The 20,502-nt window shown below is 35.2% G+C and overlaps 4 protein-coding genes across 6 annotated transcripts; 2 read left to right on the forward strand and 2 right to left on the reverse strand.

Annotated features, from left to right (window-relative positions):
* Positions 1–1,290: 1,290 nt before the first annotated feature.
* On the reverse strand, positions 1,291–4,436 carry LOC127262580 (probable protein phosphatase 2C 9). 2 transcript variants are annotated; one of them, XR_007841160.1, is made up of 7 exons: positions 4,149–4,436; positions 3,920–4,041; positions 3,250–3,489; positions 2,169–2,445; positions 1,924–2,078; positions 1,589–1,826; positions 1,291–1,403 (listed from the first exon to the last, which is right to left on the reverse strand). XR_007841160.1 is itself a non-coding variant. In XM_051291326.1 (6 exons), the coding sequence occupies exons 2-6, from the start codon at positions 3,956–3,958 to the stop codon at positions 1,692–1,694; spliced, it is 846 nt and encodes a 281-aa protein (XP_051147283.1). In that variant the 5' UTR covers positions 3,959–4,041; positions 4,149–4,436; the 3' UTR covers positions 1,429–1,691. The 2 variants fall into 2 exon arrangements, 1 of the variants encoding a protein (XP_051147283.1); XM_051291326.1 differs by lacking the exon at positions 1,291–1,403 and having other exon boundaries at positions 1,429–1,826.
* Positions 4,437–9,570: 5,134 nt separating this feature from the next.
* LOC127262526 (ubiquitin carboxyl-terminal hydrolase 3-like) lies at positions 9,571–12,395 on the forward strand. Of its 2 annotated transcripts, XM_051291240.1 has the most exons (7): positions 9,571–9,761; positions 9,850–10,178; positions 10,645–10,761; positions 10,967–11,065; positions 11,165–11,362; positions 11,459–11,640; positions 11,714–12,395. In XM_051291240.1, the coding sequence occupies exons 2-7, from the start codon at positions 10,038–10,040 to the stop codon at positions 12,108–12,110; spliced, it is 1,134 nt and encodes a 377-aa protein (XP_051147197.1). In that variant the 5' UTR covers positions 9,571–9,761; positions 9,850–10,037; the 3' UTR covers positions 12,111–12,395. The 2 variants fall into 2 exon arrangements, with proteins under 2 accessions (XP_051147197.1, XP_051147198.1); XM_051291241.1 differs by having other exon boundaries at positions 9,572–10,178; positions 11,198–11,362.
* Positions 12,396–12,749: 354 nt separating this feature from the next.
* LOC127262530 (copper-transporting ATPase PAA1, chloroplastic-like) lies at positions 12,750–14,273 on the forward strand. Its single transcript, XM_051291248.1, has 4 exons — positions 12,750–13,224; positions 13,307–13,360; positions 13,716–13,869; positions 14,000–14,273. The coding sequence occupies exons 1-4, from the start codon at positions 12,832–12,834 to the stop codon at positions 14,032–14,034; spliced, it is 636 nt and encodes a 211-aa protein (XP_051147205.1). The 5' UTR covers positions 12,750–12,831; the 3' UTR covers positions 14,035–14,273.
* Positions 14,274–14,373: 100 nt separating this feature from the next.
* On the reverse strand, positions 14,374–20,337 carry LOC127262525 (potassium transporter 7). The gene is made up of 10 exons (XM_051291239.1): positions 19,951–20,337; positions 19,221–19,449; positions 18,884–19,132; positions 18,666–18,716; positions 17,759–18,019; positions 17,481–17,533; positions 17,266–17,380; positions 16,571–16,825; positions 15,472–15,994; positions 14,374–15,110 (listed from the first exon to the last, which is right to left on the reverse strand). The coding sequence occupies exons 1-10, from the start codon at positions 20,203–20,205 to the stop codon at positions 14,555–14,557; spliced, it is 2,547 nt and encodes an 848-aa protein (XP_051147196.1). The 5' UTR covers positions 20,206–20,337; the 3' UTR covers positions 14,374–14,554.
* Positions 20,338–20,502: the final 165 nt, after the last annotated feature.

Here is a 20,502-nt window from a genome sequence, read left to right on the forward strand (position 1 = left end):
TTCAGCATGCGTTAATTCTAATTTTAACTATTTATTAATTTTAATTAAACAAGAGTAATTTAACTATTTAGATGATTAAGGGGTGATTAATTTGAGCATGCTATCCACTTTGCTTAAAAAAAACAAATAAAGGAAAAAAATTATTTTTGTTTCAATATAATCAAAATTTATCAATTTTTCTCTCAATATAAAAATCTTATCAATTTTGATCCCAATATAACCAAAACTCATCATTTTTTTTTTTTTATCTCAATATAAAATTTTTATCAACTCATCATTTTTTTTTTTCTCAATATAATCAAATTTTATCTTCTTCTTTTTTTTCCACCATCAACAAACCGACACAAAATGAGATGACATGCAGCTCTCGTAAGGAGAGGAACTAGACGATGCAGATTCTATATCCTGCATTTTTCCATTTACACGCACTTTGACAACAGGGATTCCAGTGTAATTTTCATAAAGCATTTTTCCAGCTGAGATGCAATGATTTTCCTGGCATATGTCCTCCAAAGTTTCTTTATTTTCATTTTGTGCCTCTTACCAACATTTGTATGAATCTCCTATATCAGAGTACAGACAAGTTCTGAATATCATTCGAGATGTATTACTATAAGAAAAAATTTCACTAAAGTATAGAGCTCTAGGAAAATGATCTCCTGAAATGCTCCTACTTTGTCCTCTTATGGCATCAACATTTTCCGTAGGTTTGTTGACAGGGACCAAAAAAATAAAATTTGATTATATTATGACAAAAAATGATGAGTTTTGGTTATATTGAGACTAGAATTAATAAAATTTTTATATTGAAACAAAAAATGATGAGTTTTGATTATATTGGTATAAAAAGTGATAATTTTGATTATATTAGAACCAAAATTGATAAGATTTTTATATTTGGACCAAAATTAATGAATTTTAATTATATTGGGACAAAAAAATGACTTTTTCCCGAGAATAAAATTCTGCAAACTTCTATCCAAAATAATGTAAAATTGATTCAACAAAAAACACATAAATTTTAAACCACTCCGTTTATTCATAATGTAATCAAAGACAACTATAATTTGTTAGCTAAGTATTTATTCATAATGTAATAAAAGACAACTATAATTTGTTAGCTAAGTATTTTTCCAATGAAACAATTCCTCGTAAATATTATTAAAAAATTACAAATATATCAAAAAATCTGTTGAATGAAAGACACTTCACATCTCAATACAAAAAAATATACTTATCACACATTATTAATTCAAACTATATATATGTTTAGTTTTCAGATTTGACAAGTTGAGCCCAATAATAAGTCCCTCCTCCACAAATATACAAAACAATGTCCTTGAAACCTTGTCCCATCATAATGGATTATTACACAAGCAGAAAAGAGCTCCAATCCCACGTTTCTTATGCAAAAAAAAAAACAAAACAAATGGTAAAAATCTCTACACAAGAAGAAACAAACAAGCATAAATCAACCAATAGTAAACTCAAACAACAAAAAGCCTTCTTTTTTTTTTTCACACAGAGAAAAACCATTCTTATATATATATATATATATATAGACAGCCAACAGCAGCACCTGTTGTACCTCGCAATCTCCGGCACCATTTCATCTGTCATTATCCATCGTCGGAGGCGGCCGGAGGCACTGCGCCGAGAGAGCTGCACGGCGTCCTTCGATCCGATACCGCTCAGAATCGGACGACAATGCAGGAGATGTCGTCCTTGCTCTCTCGCTTCAGTGCTTCCGACGCTAATTCTTTCGCCGCTTTCTGAGGATCTTTGATCTTCTTCGCAATGTCCACAGCTTCTTGATTCGACATCACCTGAATTGTTCAAGAAATGGATGTCGTCGTAATCGATTGACATCAAAAGTAAAGACACAAATAATCGAGGGGCCGAGAAAAAGAAATAAATAAAAACCTTCCATAATCCGTCGCTGGCGAGGATGAGGAGATCGGTGTCTGCATCAATATCAGCGCTCGTTATATCCGGGTCGGATCGCAAGTGCGTCTTCAAATTTTTGTCTCCAAAGGCACGAGAAACAGCCAGCTGTCCATCCACTCGCGCGACGTCTCCTGCAAACAACAACGCGCCGTCGAGCTCAATATTATTCGGCTAGAAATAAAATTGACAATTGCGGTTCTATAACAACAAGCTGTAACTACCTGGCATGTTCGAGACAAATCCACCTCGGTTTTCGATGCTGTCGCGCTCGGTGTTTGGCTCATGATCGATCGTCATCTGTATGGCCTGCCCTTTCCGGGAAAGGACTGCCCGTGAATCTCCAACGTTGGCCACCCATAGCTGCCGGCCGTCGATCAGAATGGCAGTGACTGCAGTAGAGCCACCCCTGCCGAGATCAGGGGTGTGCGATAGAATCGCCTGATCAGTTCTCTCGTAAGCTTTTGCGATAGACCTACACGGGTCCGTCCAGAAGTCCTCCTGCCATCACGCGACACCGTCAAAATCAAACCGATAAGCAAAAGTGTTATGCAACGTGGGCAATTTAAAAGTAGCGATTGAACAACCAATCATAATCGAAGAACATCAGTAAGTAGGCGAATCAACATAAAGTCGTAAAGTATTACGACAGCAAGATTCTGTTGGTTGTAATCGAAATCACGACAGCGAACGACAAATTATTCTAGGATGAATGCAACTAACACCGATATGCAGGAGAATCGCTGTAAGTCATGAACTATTACGACATCAAGATTCTGTTGGTTGTAATCGAATTCACGACAGAAAACGACAAATTATTCCAGGATGAATGCAACTAACACTGAAACCCAGGAGAATCGCCATAAAGTCATGAACTATTACGGCGTCAACTCTGTTGGCTGTAATCGAATTCACGACAGCAAACGACAAATTATTCCAGGATGAATGCAGCTAACACCGATATACAGGAGAATCGCCGTAAAGTAATGAACTATTACGACATCAAGATTCTGTTAGTTCTAATCGAATTCATGACAGCAATTGACAAATTATTCCAGGATGAATGCAACTAACACCGATATGCATCGACATAAAGTCATAAACTATTACGACATTAAGATTCTGTTAGTTGTATTCGAATTCACAGCAGCAAACGACAAATTATTTCAAGATGAATGCAACTAGCACTGATAAGCAGGAGAATCGATATAAATTGATAAACTATTACGACATTAAGATTCTGTTAGTTGTAATCGAATTCACAACAGCAATTCGACAAATTATTCCAGGATGAATGCAGCTAACCTCCTTCAAGATATTGGGAAACATATTCTTCTGTAAGTAAGCTGGCACACTGTCCCCCAAATGGCCGTCGAATATGGCAAACAGCCCCAACTCACGCCCTTGGACCGGCATGAATTTAGAAACATGGAAGTCCTCCATGGGATGATCTGCCTTCCCTTTTATTAATACAAATCCATACTTAGCATTCCCCTGGTGGCTCTTTCCCTTCCCCGACCCAGACGACGAACGCCCTCCTCCAATCTAAATCGAAATAAGAACATTTTAACAGCTACATCAAGCCAAAAGTATAGAAACAATCAAACAATCGTTGATTATTAGATTCATTATTCACAACAAAAGACCTATAAATGAAAAGGTGGAAAAAAGGGGCATGGTTATCATCACCAATCATCCTCTGGAAATTCTCTGCAAAAATGGATTACTATACAAATGATTGAAGCAATGGTGCAGAGAAATAAATAGAAGGAATTCTATTTGCATTTAAAGCATCGATCTCATTCCAAAAGAATCACGGTGGAACCAGAAACAAAGGCTTAGAACAATCTAGAAGATACAGATCAGGCACCGTACGAATATTCAATCAAACACCAATTCACCATAAACACAAACTTTAGCTTCTACCGAAATCAAAATAAGAACCAGAAAGTTAAAGCATAAACCGTAGAATCACCTCCGAGCATTTGAAGCAGCACAGAATATCGATATCCATGTTATCTCAAAGCGCCTCAATCACCGCCACCGCAGCAATAATCAACATCTACCTCACAGGAATAGCCAAAAACCTAAAAAAACCTGCACGAAATCATGATCAGCAACAGCTTGCAGCAGCACAATCGCGATTCAATACTCCCAATTCAAAAGCACACAAACTTCAAATCACAGCAGAAATCATCCCGTACCGACTCAAATCAGACGAAAAAAACAAAACCGCCGACGTTTTCCCAACAAAACAACTGTAAAGCCGCGAACAAAATGAAGAAAACAACAAAAGAACGCGTAATCGGATCACCGAATAGGGGCGAAATCGAGAAAAACAAATTGAGGGAAAGATGAATTAAGCGGTTTGATTGTGTGATTGAGAGAGAGAGGGCGAGAATGGCGAGACTTGGAGGTCAGGCTTCCCTCCCCTTATTGACTTTGCTGCCTTCTGCTGTTTTGTTTCTTCTTCATCGCTGTTTCGCAGTGGTTGTTTGTTTGACTGCATTATTATTATTATTATTATTATTATTATTATGCAGTCATCTTTTTGGTGTAGAGGTGTAGTTTTTATTATTGTAATAAAGTAATTTTGTTGTTTGGTGGGAGGTGTACCTCGGACCGATATCGGTCGTGTTTGATTTAAATTTGTTAGTTAAGTGTTTTAAGTTGTGCTTAGATATATGAGATTTTCGGAGCTTTTTTAAATTTTGGTGATTTGAAAAAAAATAAAAAATTAGTACTGCAATGTAACTAAAAACTTAGTTTGTAGTGTAAAAATAATATTTTATCAGTTTTTGTTTAAATGGATTATTCGGGTTTTGCATACATTAAAAAATAATACTCCTTCTGTTCTTCAATAATTTATTTATTTGGTACGTCTCATAATAAAGTATTCATTTTTTTTAATAATTATATTATGTACCTAACATTTACAAATACCCTTCTAATTTACATGTACCTAACATTTACAAATACCCTTCTAATTTACTCCCTCCGTCCCACATAATTTGTCCATATTTTCTATTTTCGTCCGTCCCACATAACTTGTCCTTTTTATTTTTAGAAATATAATTATGCACTTTAATCGCATTTTAAATTTTAAATTTTATAATTTTCTTAATTTTAATTAAACTATTTACTTATTTTAATCTTAATTTATAATTATTTTTACTAAATAAAAATTAATTTTACTAATATATTTTTTAATTACTTACTAATTATACTTTACCTAAATTTCCGTGTCTACGGTAATACACCCATATTACATGGGACGGAGGAAATTTAAGTATGGATTGGATATTAAGTGTTTAATGATATGCTGAATTTAAATAGACATTTAAAAATGTGAATAAAAAATAATTTTTAGATGAAATATTTTAAACAACAATATATATTATTATTTTTATATATAACAAATAAATTACTATATGAATACTGTTCAAAGCATAGGAGAATACAAACAAAACAAACATATTGGTTGTGTAGTGTGTTTGTTTTGTAAAATAATTTGAAAAAATATTTTTTAGATAAAATATAGACAATTTGATACGCAATATAAAAATAATAAATGTACGTAACATATTTTTTTTTTAAAAAAAATTTGTGCAAATAACATACCCGTTTTTAAATTTATCAATTCTAATACATGTTGCTAATAAAATATATTATTTTTGTACAAAATATTTTAATAATTTGTTTACTTAAAAATTCCAAAAAAAATATTATCACAAAAAAGTACACTCATTAACTTTAAATTAATTACGTACTATTTCAGCAATATTATAAATTTTAAAGTAATAGTATTTATTATTTTTCTTGGAAATATATTATAGTATTAAAGATACAAATGTTATTATGCAATACCTTTTACTCCTTCCCACCACACTTACGCTATTTCTATTTTTGTATGTCCATAACAATGGACATCTTTGATAAAAATTATTAAATTAAAATATATTTAACAAATATAAATCAACTTAGTTAACTACATAACATACAACATCATAGATGAACCTACTTAAAATTCCTTTATTTCTACCTCTCTCATAAAAAAAAAATATATTTTTATCTATATTTAAAACTACACATCTTTTATAAAATTAATTTATGTTAATTATAAATAAACAAAAATATTTTTTTATTTACTTGTATTATAGAAAATTTTATTATCTACAAAATGATATCCATATTTCATATATTTTTTAAGTGCTATATAATTTTTAAATATTTAAATATATATTTTAGTTTTTTAATAATATATATTAAATTTATTTTAAAAATATAAATATTATTAATTATTAATAAAAATAATATAATAATATCATAACTAATTATTATTAACTAATTAAACATCATCGCCTTAAATAACGTGTCCCAAATCAAACTATATATAAGTATGAATTCGAATTTGTTTGTTTGTTTTATTTTTCTCTATATTTTAAAAATAATAAAAATTTGAATTAAAATAATTATTTGATATAATATTTTAAATAAAAATATATTTGTGATGTTATATAGTGCATAAAAATTGAATATTTACGTGATTTTTTTTTAATGAAAAAAAAAGTTATCGAAAAAAAAATACGTGTGATTAAAACAACCAAACAAACTCTTGTTATAATATTTGTAGGGACCTTGTCAGCAATTTGTTTTTAATAAATTTTAAGTGAAATTAATTTTTATGTTAGGTTTGGACAATCGAGGTAATATAAAAATAATTTTATGAATATTAACTTGTTATCATAGAATATATTCCTTTCGTTCCAATAGAGTTATCGTATTTTTCCTTTTTTTTAGTCTTAAAATAATTATCTTGTTTTCTTATTTAGTAATTGTGGTCATCATTTTATAACAAAATTATTTTTACTTTTTTAAACTATTCCTAATTATTACTCTAATATACTTTTTAAAATTATTAAAAAAATAAGAATATTTTAGTAGTATATTATATATTGTGTAAGATTGTATGAATATATTGTAATTTTGATAATAAAATATTGGATGAAGACTCATTTGGGAAAATAAACGGTATAGGCTCTATTTTATTTTATTTGACTTAATTATTAGTTATACATTTTTTTATTATAACAAACAAACCAAAAAAACAAATATTACTCACTCATATTAAAGCAGTATCCAAATATATTTTTATACGATAGAGATTTTAAAAATTTGAAGATCGTATCAATTTTTCATGCAAAATATTACATCTAACATTTGTTTATTAAAATATATTATTGTAATTAGGTTGTCGTATTTGTTTGGGAATTTGGATTTTGAGTTGAGATTTGAATAATAAAAATTTTGAATTTGAATAGTTATATGATGTGATATAAATATGTATTGATGTGATGTTTTGAATGTAAAATTGATTTTTAGTATAATATAAAAAATAAAAAATAGGCGTTTGATTCGATGTTTTTGGAAAAAAATTGGATGAACAGTGTAAATCCAATCCAATCCCCCAAACAAACACACAATATATAGTTTTTCAAAAGTATGCAATCATCCAAGCGTTGAGTAAACTCAAGTTCTACCTTAAAAGATTTGACAACAGTTACACCCAATTTATGGTATAAATTCAGTAATCATCCAATTTAATTTAATTAAATTAATTAAAAGTTACAATAATGTGATCAAGTGCTTCATATGTTTATCCAAGCAAAAAAATCTCCAACAATTTTAGTAATTTTAATCTTATCCTAATTCCATCTAAATAATTTATCCCCACAATCGAACCGATAATCAAATACAATTAACAACAGATAAAATTTAAATTTCACTCAACAAATCAAAATCCCAAATAAATTGACCTGGCGATACGATCAATTTGAAGTTCACGTAAGCCACAGCAATGGTGGACGCCAAACTAACACTCATCCTCGTTTGCTTCCAGATTTCATCAATTTTTGCTAATGACGTCATTAAAGCCGGCAACAACCTCGATTTGTCTTTCTCCGGCTGGCGGAGTCCGCGGTTGAGCCGCCACCACGACAACGACGACGGCAGTCACAGGCCAAACCCTAACCCTGAAATTGACCCTCACCTGCTCCCCCAGCACCACCATAGGCCCCGGCGGGATCCGGCGGACTGCGCGGCGGCGTTAATATACATCGACGGCTGTCCGGGGAGTTTGATTCGTGTGTTTTTCGGAGAAAGGAAGGCGAGGATCGGAAAGCCGTGTTGCAGTGCAATTTTGGGGATGTCTAACGAGTGTTTTCAGACGGCGTTTATGCAGTTCGCAGCGCCTCTTTTTATACGTAGAGTTAGAGACAGGTGTGGTCATTAATTAATTATTTATTTAAAGTATAATTATATTTTAATTTTATTTGGTTAGACTTTCATTTTATTAGTTTTATGCTTTTGATCTTTTGAGAACACACAATCTTCTCGTTCATTTGACGTTATTTATTTTAAAAAATATATCAAATTAAAAACATATTTTTAATTAAACTTATTAGTTATCTTAATTTTAATTTATAATTATTTATATTATAAAATAATTATTTTCACTAATACATTCTTAATTATCTACTAATTACACATTTTCTAAAATATCGTGTCTACTGTGTAGCACAGTGTAGCAGACATGGTATAAGGTATATGAGACGTAGCGAGTACTAATGAACAAACCAAATATTGCTATTGAAAATAGTAATTAATTGAACAAATTAATATTGCTCTTTGTGGAAGTATATCATTGTGGTATACTTTTAATCTCCCTATACATAGTATCAATGTTTCAAACAATATAATATTTTATCTGTTAAATACAATAGTCTTATTTACTAATTTACTATTTTTGTTCATTAAAAAGCAATAGTCTCATTTCCATAAATAACTATATTAATATAGAATTACTTTTATTTTTTCATTATTATTACACAATTGCCAATATTTTTTACATTAATACATTCAAAATGGCAAAAAAGTTTTTTATCCATACTTTTTACCCATATCAATTTAATATCAATATTTTTTAAATTCCGTATCAAACATAACATAGACTATAATTTTGAGATAGGGGGAGTATAATGTTTTTAGGAAAAAAATTTGTGCCCAAATTGATCTTTGATGTTGTTGCATTGTAAAGAATTTTGAATTTATTTATTTACACTATAAATGTATATCGAACAAATTTATTATATGGTTCGTTGTAGTTTTATAATACAAGTTTAAAACAAATTTAATATAGTATATAATGTTTTGCAACGTAATGAAGTCATTTGAATAAATGCCCATGTATTTTTATGAGTGTACAAAAAAAATAAAGAAAAATAAATTGATATATAGTTTAAAATATAACTATATAAGTATAAAGTGATTATAATTTCAAATCTACTCTATTCACATAATATAGTTATCAGTGGAAATGTGTAAAGATTTTTGATATTTTTGCACTGTGTATTATAATTTAAGTTAAAACTAAAAAATAATTAATTTTTTTAAAAATTTAAAAAAAGATATTTGTACAGACCAAAGAAGTATTATATAAATATTTTATTTATACAATTCAAATGAATATATATTTTATAGATGGAGTGATTAATTTTATTTATTTTTTAAAAATAAACAAAAGTCTAGCCATAATTCAAACCAAATATTTTTCTTGCTCTTTCATTTGAGTTTCATCTTCTACACGGGCAGCCAAATATTCATGGAGTTGCGCGTGAAATAGTTTTTGATTAATTTCTGTAAAATGTACCATGGAATCGATTATTCGTTTCTGTAAAGAGTTGAGTCATTCAGATCCGTTTTGATTTCTTTGCCGCCTGCTCTGCGTCATCCCAATTCGCGATGTCGGTTTATTTCAGGTGGGAAATTTTGTTGATGGTAGGGTAGGGTTTACAGTCAACCCCCAATTTTCGATAATCCCTCTTCTGTCCCGCAACTCCATATCAGGTCAGGTCATATCAACGTTATCTTCCGAAATCAGGCCCCGACATCCCTATTGTCGAAGATCCTTTTCGCATCCCCTGATTCGGGAGAGAGAAAGGGGGCAAAAAGTGAAAAACCGTGCCCCACCAGCGGTGACTGCGTCCGATGATGATGTGCAGAGCTTGGGGAGATAAAGGAAGAAGCTCCGGTTCATGGTGGTAGGGGTAGCACTGACGATGGGCGCGGCGAGTTCCAAATTGGAGAAGGCGCTGGGCGATCAATTTCCCGAAGGCGAACGGTATTTCGGGCTGGAGAATTTCGGCAACACTTGTTATTGCAACAGCGTTCTTCAGGTCCGTCTCTCCATAGATTTCTGATCTCCCTTTCTCGATCTTCTGGAATGAATTCTTCTGAGTTCACTGATTCAATTTTAATTCCTTCGATGCCCTAATTTTGACGATTTGGTGCTTTCGAAACAGATGAGGATCAGGATTGTTCTTACCATATAATTATTCTTGTTCTCTTTCGCACCATCGATTAAGCTGAAAATCAATCAATATCCAGTATCCACTGCTTGTTCTAATCGAAGATGTATCAATCACTTTGTTGATCCTTTACTTAGCACAATGCTTTGTCGTCGTTTTCGTGTCGCTTAAAGCATTTCCTATGGATGATTCATGGATTTGGTGTTGGTGATTAATCTGTTGCTGGTAGAGAGGATTGAATTGCATCTTTGTTTCGATTACCTGTTGATGTCGTTCTTACTATGCATTCACCCTTCGAGTATGTAACTTTAATGGCTTGATTATGCTGTTTTAGGCTCTCTACTTCTGTGTGCCGTTTCGTGAAAAACTGCTGGAGTATTATTTGAACAGCAAAAACGAAGGAGAAGCTGAAGAAAATCTTTTAACATGTCTTGCAGAACTGTTCTCACAGGTTACCATAATCTATCCATTAGTTATTTAATGCAATCTTCAGATTCAGTAGCCTCTATGCATCTTTCCGGCATTCGAATGTCCATAAGATTCGGCAGATCTTGATTGCTTTACATCTCAGCTTATGCATTTGTTTTGATCGGTAACGTTGCCTTTTCCTGTGACACGAGCAAGCATATCAACTGTGATTAATGTTCTTTATGCAGATTAGTTTGCAGAAGAAGAAAACCGGCGCAATAGCGCCAAAACGCTTTATACAAAGGCTTAGAAAGGAAAACGATGTTTTTCGAGGATTCATGCATCAGGTATGTCATTTGCTTTGTTTTAACAAGATGATATTTCTACGAACTATGTGTTGCCTGAGATGAACAGAATCTATTACCTTAATTATTTCCGGGAATAAGTATTGTGTGCCCGGGAAATGTTCTGTCGCGCAGGACGCTCATGAATTCCTGAACTTCTTGCTCAACCAACTCGTCGACATACTGGAGAAAGAGTCTCACAAAGCGACAAATGAGGTTGCAGTGAACGGATCGATTAGTGGTCAGGTCAATGGCGTTAAGCACGATCAAACCGTGAATTGGGTGCACGAGAATTTCCAGGTAATTAATCACAGTCGACATCCACAGCATTGCTACATTATAATTTGATAGTCGAAGCAGAATCTCGATAGATCTCAATTTCTTGGTCTAACACAGGGCATACTTACAAACGAGACAAGGTGTTTATGGTGCGAGACAGTCACTGCCCGCGACGAGACATTCTTAGACCTTAGCCTTGACATCGAACAGAACACCTCCATCACCAGCTGCCTCAAGAACTTCAGCTCCACCGAAACCTTGAACGCGGAAGACAAATTCTTCTGCGACAAATGCTGTAGGTACGTCCCGTCCTAAATCAACGTTTCGTTATCGCAAATCCAAGAACTAATCAATCTACAAATCTATCCGCAGTTTGCAAGAAGCCCAGAAGAGGATGAAGATCAAGAAACCCCCAAGAATCCTCGTCATCCATCTCAAGCGATTCAAGTTCATGGAACAGCTAAATCGACACAAAAAACTATCCTACCGGGTCGTATTCCCTCTCGAACTAAAGCTCAGCAACACCACAGAGGATGCCGACCTGGAATACTCGTTGAACGGCGTGGTGGTGCACGTCGGGGTAGGGCCAAACCACGGGCATTACATAAGTATCGTCAAGAGCCACAACCACTGGCTCTGCTTCGACGATGAGAGCGTGGAGATGATCGACGAATCTGCCATCCAGTCGTACTTTGGATCCGCCCAGGAGTACTCCAACAACTCGGATCACGGATACATACTACTTTACGAAAGCCTTGTCGCCGGCTAACTCCAAGTAACTCTCGAGACTTTGTCTAACCTCGTAACTGTTTTCTTACAGTATACAGTTTTTGCTCGAGTTTTTTCTTCGCCGTCGTAGCCGAATTTCTTACCATAACTTCAGTTCTGTGTGAATGACTTGTGTCTGGAGGAATAGTGATGAGATTTAGACTCAATAAAGGATAGGATCTTGGCTTGTTAGAGATATTTGTAACTGATTGAACTGTTCTTGGGAAATCCAGATGCATATATGCCTTTTGATTCAATATAATGACGTTACATTTTGATTATGGTATCCATATATAGTGATACATTGAATATATATTGTTACCTTACCAATAATTTGATGCTCATTGGTATCGATATATAGTGACACATTGAATATAAAAATATTTAGATAGTGTATACTATTATATATGGTATTTTCATTATAGTGCAGTAATTTGATTTTTTTGTATTTTTTTTCCAAACCTAATTTTGAATTTTTGATTATGGGTTTGGTCGTGAAATGTATGTTGTTAAAGTGTAAGTTTGAATAAAACTGAAAACGTGTTTCTTCTAATGGTTAATAAATAAAAGCGTGTTTCACGTTGTCGGAAAATGCAAAGAAATCGTAGTTTATTCCCACGCGACCTACCGCATTTAATTACTTGGCTGCACGCATTACATAACCGCCAGTCTCTACTCTTGTATCGTATCCGAAGCGGCCGCCGGCGACGAGGTAAGTTCTAATGGAGTCGACTTTGCGGCCGCTTAGCGCTTCTACGGCGCCGATTTTTCAGTTCTCCTCCAAGTATGCTAGTTCCCGTTCCGGCGTTTTGGTTGCGCAGCTTCACTGTGGTATTCCCGCGGCGGCTCGGCCGAGTCAGCTCGCTTCCCTTCAGCTGAGTAGGTCTGGACCTGGTTCGTGTTTTCGGAGTCCAGGACTGCATCGGAAGCGGTTTAAGTTTTCTGTAAAGTCAGATTCTGGAGGTGGAGGATTTGGAGGCATTGACGGTGGTTCTGGCGGAGGTGGAGGCGGAGGAGACGGTGCGGCGGGAGGCGACGAAGCTAAGCCGACCGCGGTGCCTGGAAGTGCGGATGAACTTGCTTTAAGTTCGGATGTAATTGTTCTTGGTGTTGGAGTAAGCGCTTTGCTAAAGGATTATAGTTTAATAACGTTCTATAGTCTTCGTGGTTAGGAAATTAACTATGTCGGTGATGCAGGGGATGACCTGTGGTGGATGCGCGGAGAGTGTGAGGAAAATTTTAGAGAGTCAAGTAAGTGCTTCAAGCTTTGATTCATGTAAAACTCATACCCTAGAGCTTGGTTCCACTTTCGATTATTTTCAAAAATTTCAAAAATGCTTTGTAGGATGAAATATTACTTTCTGTGTGATAAATGGTGTGAACTATAAAGAATCTGATCTGGTTTGTCTTCCGTTTGCATTGTATTTTTGGTATAATTAAAAGTTGCTTGTTTCTTCTACATTTGAGGTAGTTGTGTGTCTAGGTAGGTGATTTAGGTGTGATGCAATATCTTGGCATTTTCTTCTACACGCTGATTTTTGGGAGATATTTGTAGTTTGATCAAAAGAAATGTAGCTAATGCGTCGCACTATAAAATTGTGAGCAGCCGCAGGTTTCTTCCGCCATCGTGAATCTTGAAACAGAGACAGCAGTGGTATGGCCTGTGCCGGAGGCCAAGGCAGCGCTCAACTGGCGTAAGGATATAGGAGAGGCTCTTGCAAAGCATTTGACAAATTGTGGGTTCACCTCCCATCTTAAAGGTATGCAATGTTATACTTACTAGTTTGGATCCTTCCTTTATATCTTACGATCACGAAAAATATAATAAGATTTGAACAGAACACTACACCATCTCTTGTGACTTATGCAAGCTTTATGAAAAATTGGCAGATCAAGAAGTCACTGAAGGTGAAATTCAATCATAAGATGCAGTGGACTCATTTAGCAACAGCCATTCTTCTTCATGGTATGTCACGGATCTATTTCCATTCTAGTAAACTCTCGTCAATACTTCTCTACCGCTACTGGTGGTGGGATGGGTTGAAGGCATATATAATGTTGGAAATAAGTTAATCTACGATTTAATCTTTTGTGCGAGAAGACGATCTCTATTTTGGTTTATAAGCTGGGATCCAACAGTTCAATAATAACCCAAGTTTATATATATATATATGTATATATATTTTGGTACCATCCTTAGATCTGTTCCCGTTATAGTTCTGTTATGTGAGGTTAAGTTTCTTAAGCTTTCAAGATGACATATGTATAGAATCAGCATATCATTATACTACAATAATTCCCTCCAACCATAAAAGCTACAAAATGTTCCCAAATATATCATTCCCCGGAGCTCTAAATCAGTTGAGGCTATACCTTATAGGGTACATGTACCTGTAACAGTCAGCGATTACTTCCACCAGGAATCTTAGAGATCAGTTCACATCTTCACACCATGTATGTCATGCCTACCTGTATCAACCGTGGGTGCGGGACGCTCAAATTTGCAGTCCCCCTCCTGCAGTTTTTTCGTAGGAATGCATAGAAGTAATTTATTACGAGCTTCTTGATGAACCAAGAATCCTTCCTTGCTCTAATATCTCCATGGCCAAGGAGGTATATGACACCGGATTCCTTAGCCTTGCGCAGGAATGCCAACTCCTTCTCGAGGCTCTCTTCCGAGTCTATATTAATTTCCTCGGCGGATACCCCTAGATTTCTCCCGCCCAATGTGCTTTGTTCCGACAGGAACTTGCTCGAGTCCTTGATCTCGGACAGGAGAGGGATTCTGAGTGAGTGTACATTGCCATTAGATGGAACCAGATTTCTTAATGTAGAACTATCTTCTTCTTCTTCCTCCTCTTCTTCATAATCAGTGATGTCATCAATATCACTCTCTAGGGACCTTTCCTGAGCTTCCCGGCGGATGAACTTCTCAAGACTCTCTATCAGCAACTGCTCAAAGGTTTGATGGTTCTCTTTGCGTACATCCTTGTAGCCGTATCTGTTAATGTCATGGTTATTAGTATTACCAACAACCAATATCTTACAGTGTAACTCTTCTAAAACTAACATTAGAAAGGAATATTACTATGTTGGACGTCCGGATTAACCATTCCTGGTCAATATAATATAACACAGACTGCCCATTGATAATACTATGGGGCTAAGGCTCTAAAACCACACATCCAAAACCAAACCCAATCGATTTCAAAGATCTGAACAAGTGTGAGTCCATTAGTTATCCATGTACTTAATTGTAAACCAAAAGCAATAAGCATTATAGTTAGTTCTGTATGTGTAGGCACTGATCTTGAGCTAAACATAATAATTCCATATCAAGGTTAGGAGCCATAGAAAAATACCTTGCGACACAGCGAAACATGTGGTAGTTCTTGGCACAGACACGCCTAAACAGAAATCTTTCACTTTGGGGCACCACAGATACGGGAACATACTTAATACACACAAATATAATCATCGAATGCACACCGGGTAGAGTGGTTAAGAAATGCCCAAATATAGCTGGTACACCTTTTGCCAGCTCATTGTAAAGCAAGCCAATGCCAGGAGCCCTAACAGTTCCGAGGTCAGGACCAAGCTCTCGCAGAACATCCATGGACATCTTTCGCCTGACCTCAGTCTCGTATTTTAGTTTGCTCCCATAGTTCCAGATGTACATTATTAAAAATATCACTATTGCAAAGACAAGTATGATCCAACTTCCATCTCCTACACCCCACAAAACTGAAGAGAAGAAAGTTAACTCCATGCCCAAGAAGATAGTGGCGAAGCACAGCACGATTAAAATGTTTATCTGCCATATAAGAAGCATGACTAGTGTTACTAAGATAGTTGTCATCATCATGACTCCCAGCTCAGCGATGCCTGTAAACAAATGGAAAAATCAGATCATGGCAAGGCTGAAGAGTATGCATTGGTTAAAAGAGAATCCAGAATGACACCAGGCAACTTCATTTGGATGGTGATTAAAGGATCCCACTAATAATTGCCATTACTAAATAAAGATAAATGCAAAAACAAAAATTGAATGATAAAAACTTGACTTTAAATCTTGTAAGTGGGAGTGGCAAAGTAGAGGTGAATTATTACCAAAAAACATCAAAGTTCTCAATCCGTTATAGTGGGAGAAAAAGATAGATCATGAAGTGTAGCTAACACTAAATCCACAATCACTATCTTCTTCATAATTTTGAAAGTAAAAATTAAAATAATAAAAGGGCATCCTTTAAGATAATACTAAAAGCTCCCCAGCAAAGAAAACAAAAACAAATATACTGCTCTAGCTATTAATCATGAGACTGGGAGGTAATTACTAGGTGGAATAGGTTTTACTTACCTATCTAAGAAGAAAAGCAGACAGATGTAATGATAGGCAAACAAAACAAGGAAGAAACTACAATACTAAAATTTAACTTCAGAAAGATGTGACGAGGGAATTACCATATGCATTTCCAATCTCATAAATACTTGAGATGCTGCAAACTAAAATCAGGGTCAGAGCTAGCAGAAACCAGTTCATGACTGGGATATAGATTTGACCCATGAATTTCCTTGAGGTATGAATGATTTTAAGCCGAGGAAAGCAACCAAGTGCTATTGACTGTTTAATACAAGAGAAAGTTGCAGTAGTCATTGCCCGACTGGCAATCAGGGCAGCAACGTTTGCTATGAAGAGAACAGGCCAGAAAGCCCCACCTGCCGCACATTAAGAAAGAAACAAAGATCTTAGTCACTGTTAACCTGTGTCCTGACAATCAAGTTAGCTACCAAACTATGAGGGCGTTTGACATAGATTAGGAGCTTACAAGCTTATGAGGTGTAGTTTGTGAAGTATATTCTGGTTTGGAGCTAATAAGGGGGAAAAGAAAGAGCCTTATGCATTTTCAAAGCTATCACCCCAACTTTACGTCCATTATCCTTGGGGTTTCTTTACTTGTGTGTTTTAACCTATTTTTTCTTACTAGATCTTCTAATTTTTTTTAAAACATCACATTTGTTACCCTTGTTTAATTCAAAAATCACATTAAATCATTATTTCTCCTCCCCCCACCCCCCCAAAAAAAAAAAAAAAAATGTAAACAAATAGTAAGCACACAATTTTCATTCATTGAGTGTATGAGAGAAAGAGTGTTTACTTGGAATAGAAGAGAAGAAAGCCTGTGTTGTATCTGCATGGTTCTCCATGAGATAAGCAGCTTGACCCAAGTAGCCCAACAGGAGGCAAGGCAATACAAGGAATACAAATGTAAGCTGTAACAAGAAATTCATGTTTTGGTAAGAAAACTGCATTTTCAAAAACAAACACAACACATAATAACTGAGTGGATTAACCACTACAGCTGCTGCTTACCTGTACTGATCTTACAGAGAAATAGCAAAGATCAGCAAACATTGCCTCGGAACCTGGGTCATGTAACTGATAATCAGATTCTAATCACTGTTAGTGCAATCATTATGTAAAGACAGCATAAAATACGAAAATAAAGTTTGAATATTTTTAGTCCTCGACATCTTATGAACTGATTATACATGAAGGTTGTAAGGTACATAAAAAACCTAGAGAGCTGGTGTCTAATATTATCTGGAGAAAATTATAATAAAGAAACGAAATTGTACTTCAGAATTCACCTGTTGCACAAAGAAGACAGCCCCCAAGGGAATACCAAGCCTTAGTTGAATTGTGCTCAAAAAAGTAATAGATGTGAATCGGATTAAATGCCCGCAAAACACTGGTATCATATTTGAGAAGATTGTATATGCCAATGCCCCCAAGAGAACAAAACCATATAAACAAGGCAGGGCCAACAATAAGCCCTACTTTACTTGTGCCATATCTCTGTACACTGAACAGAACTATAATAAAAGCAACCGAGATCATCACCACATGGTCTGCATTTCAGAAAACAATATCCCTTAGTATTGGCTATACTACATAGGTCATGAATACATGAATTTAAACAACTAAAACTGAAAATTCCTGATAAGCCATACTCACATGCAATAGCATCCAGAGCATTTCTCAACATATTAATACTGAAAATCTAAGACATAAAGTGATAAGAAACCCAATCAGAAATTGATCGGTCAGCTATGAATATTATGTATCCAGAACTATTTAACAACCAATGGACTGAAGGTATTACGCACCTATACCATTGAAAGGTTCATTTTGTGCCATTTAATTATCAAACTTGACACCTTGGTCGTTCAAATCAACAAAGTCATAGCAGATCAGTATTTGAGAATCGCCTTTGTAAAAGGCTTCTGAATCCAACCACAATGACCTAAATGGTTTTCTTGGAATTTGTTATCGGGATCGGTTTCTGACTTAAAGGGCTGACAATCTTCATGTGGTGTTCGTTACTAGTACTAATACCCACCCCAATCTCAATTATTGCATGTAACTCATACATTTAAGTCATGGAGCAGTCATCACATTCTCCACAGACTACTAGCAATGCAACCACAGTCAAGCAAAAGGGAAAAAGAAAACTGGTTGTTGTTGATTTTTAACTTAGCAGAAAGGATAAATCACCTTGCTCAATCCAAGAAACTCCAACTTTTAAGCCATCAACAGCAGATATAACTGCACAAATTTAAAACAAAATTATAATCAGCTTAAGTAAATAAAACAATATTTGAAAATAAACGCACAGCACTTTAATTTCTCTCTTCGTCAAGACTATCAAGTATCAAACAAACATGTACTCCAGGGAAAAAAAACACTCATAATGTGAACAATTTTAAAAGCACCTGACATAGCAGGTGTAACAACACCATCAGCAATCACCATGGATGTGCCAGCAAGAACCAACATCAAAAGTAGCTTCTTTAGCGTCGCAGAACCTTCAAGTCTTTCCTTTATTTTCAAGGACCTCTCTAGTTCAGCAGACGGCACCTTCAGTCTAAAGCTTGATATGCGAGCATCTGAAGGCAGCTGGTTGGGCAGAAGACTCACTTTAGCATGCCTACAAATCAAAGAGTACAGAGCAAATGTCCCACCTGAATTGAAGAATAACAAGTCAACTTGTCTGCATACTGCAGACTACTATCATGATACATATATAAATACTGCAGATGGAATCTATACCTTCACCATCATCGTTTGCCCAGAGAACAATAAAGACATACTTGATCAATGAAATCAGTATCAAAGTGTACAAAACTAGAGACAATGCACCAATAACATCTTCATCCCTGCTTGCTGGTGCCTTGCTGAACATTACACTGAAGGTATATATTGGACTAATTCCCACATCACCAAAAACAACTCCAAGTGTCTGAAAGGTCAGAATGATTCCCCTGCCCAGAGTGACATCCTGCATATTTATTTTCCAAACTATATAAACAGCTAGATTTTGCTAATCATTATCATGCAATTTTATCACAGCTCGATCCCTATAATTCTCATTTGAAGATAAGATTTCCTCATCCATTAAACAAAATTAAGTTCCCCACAGTTTAGTTTATCCTCCTCCTATGGAACAACAGCAACAAGCTTCATTCATAGTTCACATGCACCAACATAAACCTATAACTCCACTTTTCATTTAGTAATCTCTTTGGTTGCATTTTAACTTCTGGTGGCTCACACAGAGCACAACAAAAACGTGTATTATTTAACTTGATTGCTTGAGATAATCAGATAATGATATCCTAGAATAAACCTTATTGCATCTATGGATTATTTTCACTTCCACCAACACCAAATCTTCTCTGCTTTCTGCAATTAGAGCTCAAGGAATTCATTTCAATTGAGAACTCGCTACTGGATCACCTCAATAAATTTAATTTTGAAACTAAATAAATAATAAAAGCACCTCAAATTCGTATCTCTGAGCACCAGGAACTTCTAGAGCTTCAACATCAAAGGAATCAAGGCGAGGACCCGTGCGAATCAACCTCTGCTCCGCATTATCCTCGTCGTCCGAATCCCTATGCAGCAACTCCTCGGCGCCATCGCCGACATCGTTATCGATTTCCGAGCCTTCCTCGTCCTGGTAAACCCAGCGCGACTCCGTCGAATCCATCGACGCTAAACCTCCGTTCTCCCTCTCCGATCCCTCCTCCGTCATCCCTCCGCCCTACTCACGTTACTTCCTAGATGTGTGCTTCCATGGATTTAGCACTCCATCGTCCCACATAGATTTTTCTTTATTTATAATTACTGTATTTCTTATTAATATTTTGCACTCACTCTGAAAAAGTGTATAAAAATAAATGAACTCTGCGAATTTTTTGTCGCTTTGATCAAGAGCCCGGCGCACGGCTCGAGGGAAGTATGTCGAAACTCTAACGTGCGCTGTAAGTGACGTGTTCCAGCCCAATAGGCCCATTAGAAGCCCATATATTATTACTGGAACTTATTTTGT

Source organism: Andrographis paniculata, unplaced genomic scaffold (assembly GCF_009805555.1).
Source record: "Andrographis paniculata isolate CXL003 unplaced genomic scaffold, ASM980555v1 Contig65END, whole genome shotgun sequence".
In the NCBI taxonomy this organism is placed as follows: domain Eukaryota; kingdom Viridiplantae; phylum Streptophyta; class Magnoliopsida; order Lamiales; family Acanthaceae; genus Andrographis; species Andrographis paniculata.

Excerpts from the sequence above, each read along its gene's own strand:
- LOC127262530 (XM_051291248.1), top strand. The coding sequence starts at position 12,832 with ATGGAGTCGACTTTGCGGCCGCTTAGCGCTTCTACGGCGCCGATTTTT. Across the intron at positions 13,225-13,306 it reads TAATTGTTCTTGGTGTTGGA|GGGATGACCTGTGGTGGATG; the intron begins GTAAGCGCTTTG and ends TCGGTGATGCAG. Across the intron at positions 13,870-13,999 it reads GTTCACCTCCCATCTTAAAG|ATCAAGAAGTCACTGAAGGT; the intron begins GTATGCAATGTT and ends AAAAATTGGCAG.
- LOC127262526 (XM_051291240.1), top strand. The coding sequence starts at position 10,038 with ATGGTGGTAGGGGTAGCACTGACGATGGGCGCGGCGAGTTCCAAATTG. Across the intron at positions 11,066-11,164 it reads TTCGAGGATTCATGCATCAG|TATTGTGTGCCCGGGAAATG; the intron begins GTATGTCATTTG and ends TCCGGGAATAAG. Across the intron at positions 11,641-11,713 it reads TTCTGCGACAAATGCTGTAG|TTTGCAAGAAGCCCAGAAGA; the intron begins GTACGTCCCGTC and ends ATCTATCCGCAG.
- LOC127262525 (XM_051291239.1), bottom strand. The coding sequence starts at position 20,205 with ATGACGGAGGAGGGATCGGAGAGGGAGAACGGAGGTTTAGCGTCGATG. Across the intron at positions 18,020-18,665 it reads AGTTTCTTGGATTGAGCAAG|ACCATGTGGTGATGATCTCG; the intron begins GTGATTTATCCT and ends TCTGAAATGCAG. Across the intron at positions 15,111-15,471 it reads ATGTTTCGCTGTGTCGCAAG|ATACGGCTACAAGGATGTAC; the intron begins GTATTTTTCTAT and ends TGACATTAACAG.
- LOC127262580 (XM_051291326.1), bottom strand. The coding sequence starts at position 3,958 with ATGGATATCGATATTCTGTGCTGCTTCAAATGCTCGGAG. Across the intron at positions 3,490-3,919 it reads GCTGCTTCAAATGCTCGGAG|ATTGGAGGAGGGCGTTCGTC; the intron begins GTGATTCTACGG and ends ATTTCGATTTAG. Across the intron at positions 2,079-2,168 it reads ATTTGTCTCGAACATGCCAG|GAGACGTCGCGCGAGTGGAT; the intron begins GTAGTTACAGCT and ends TGTTGTTTGCAG.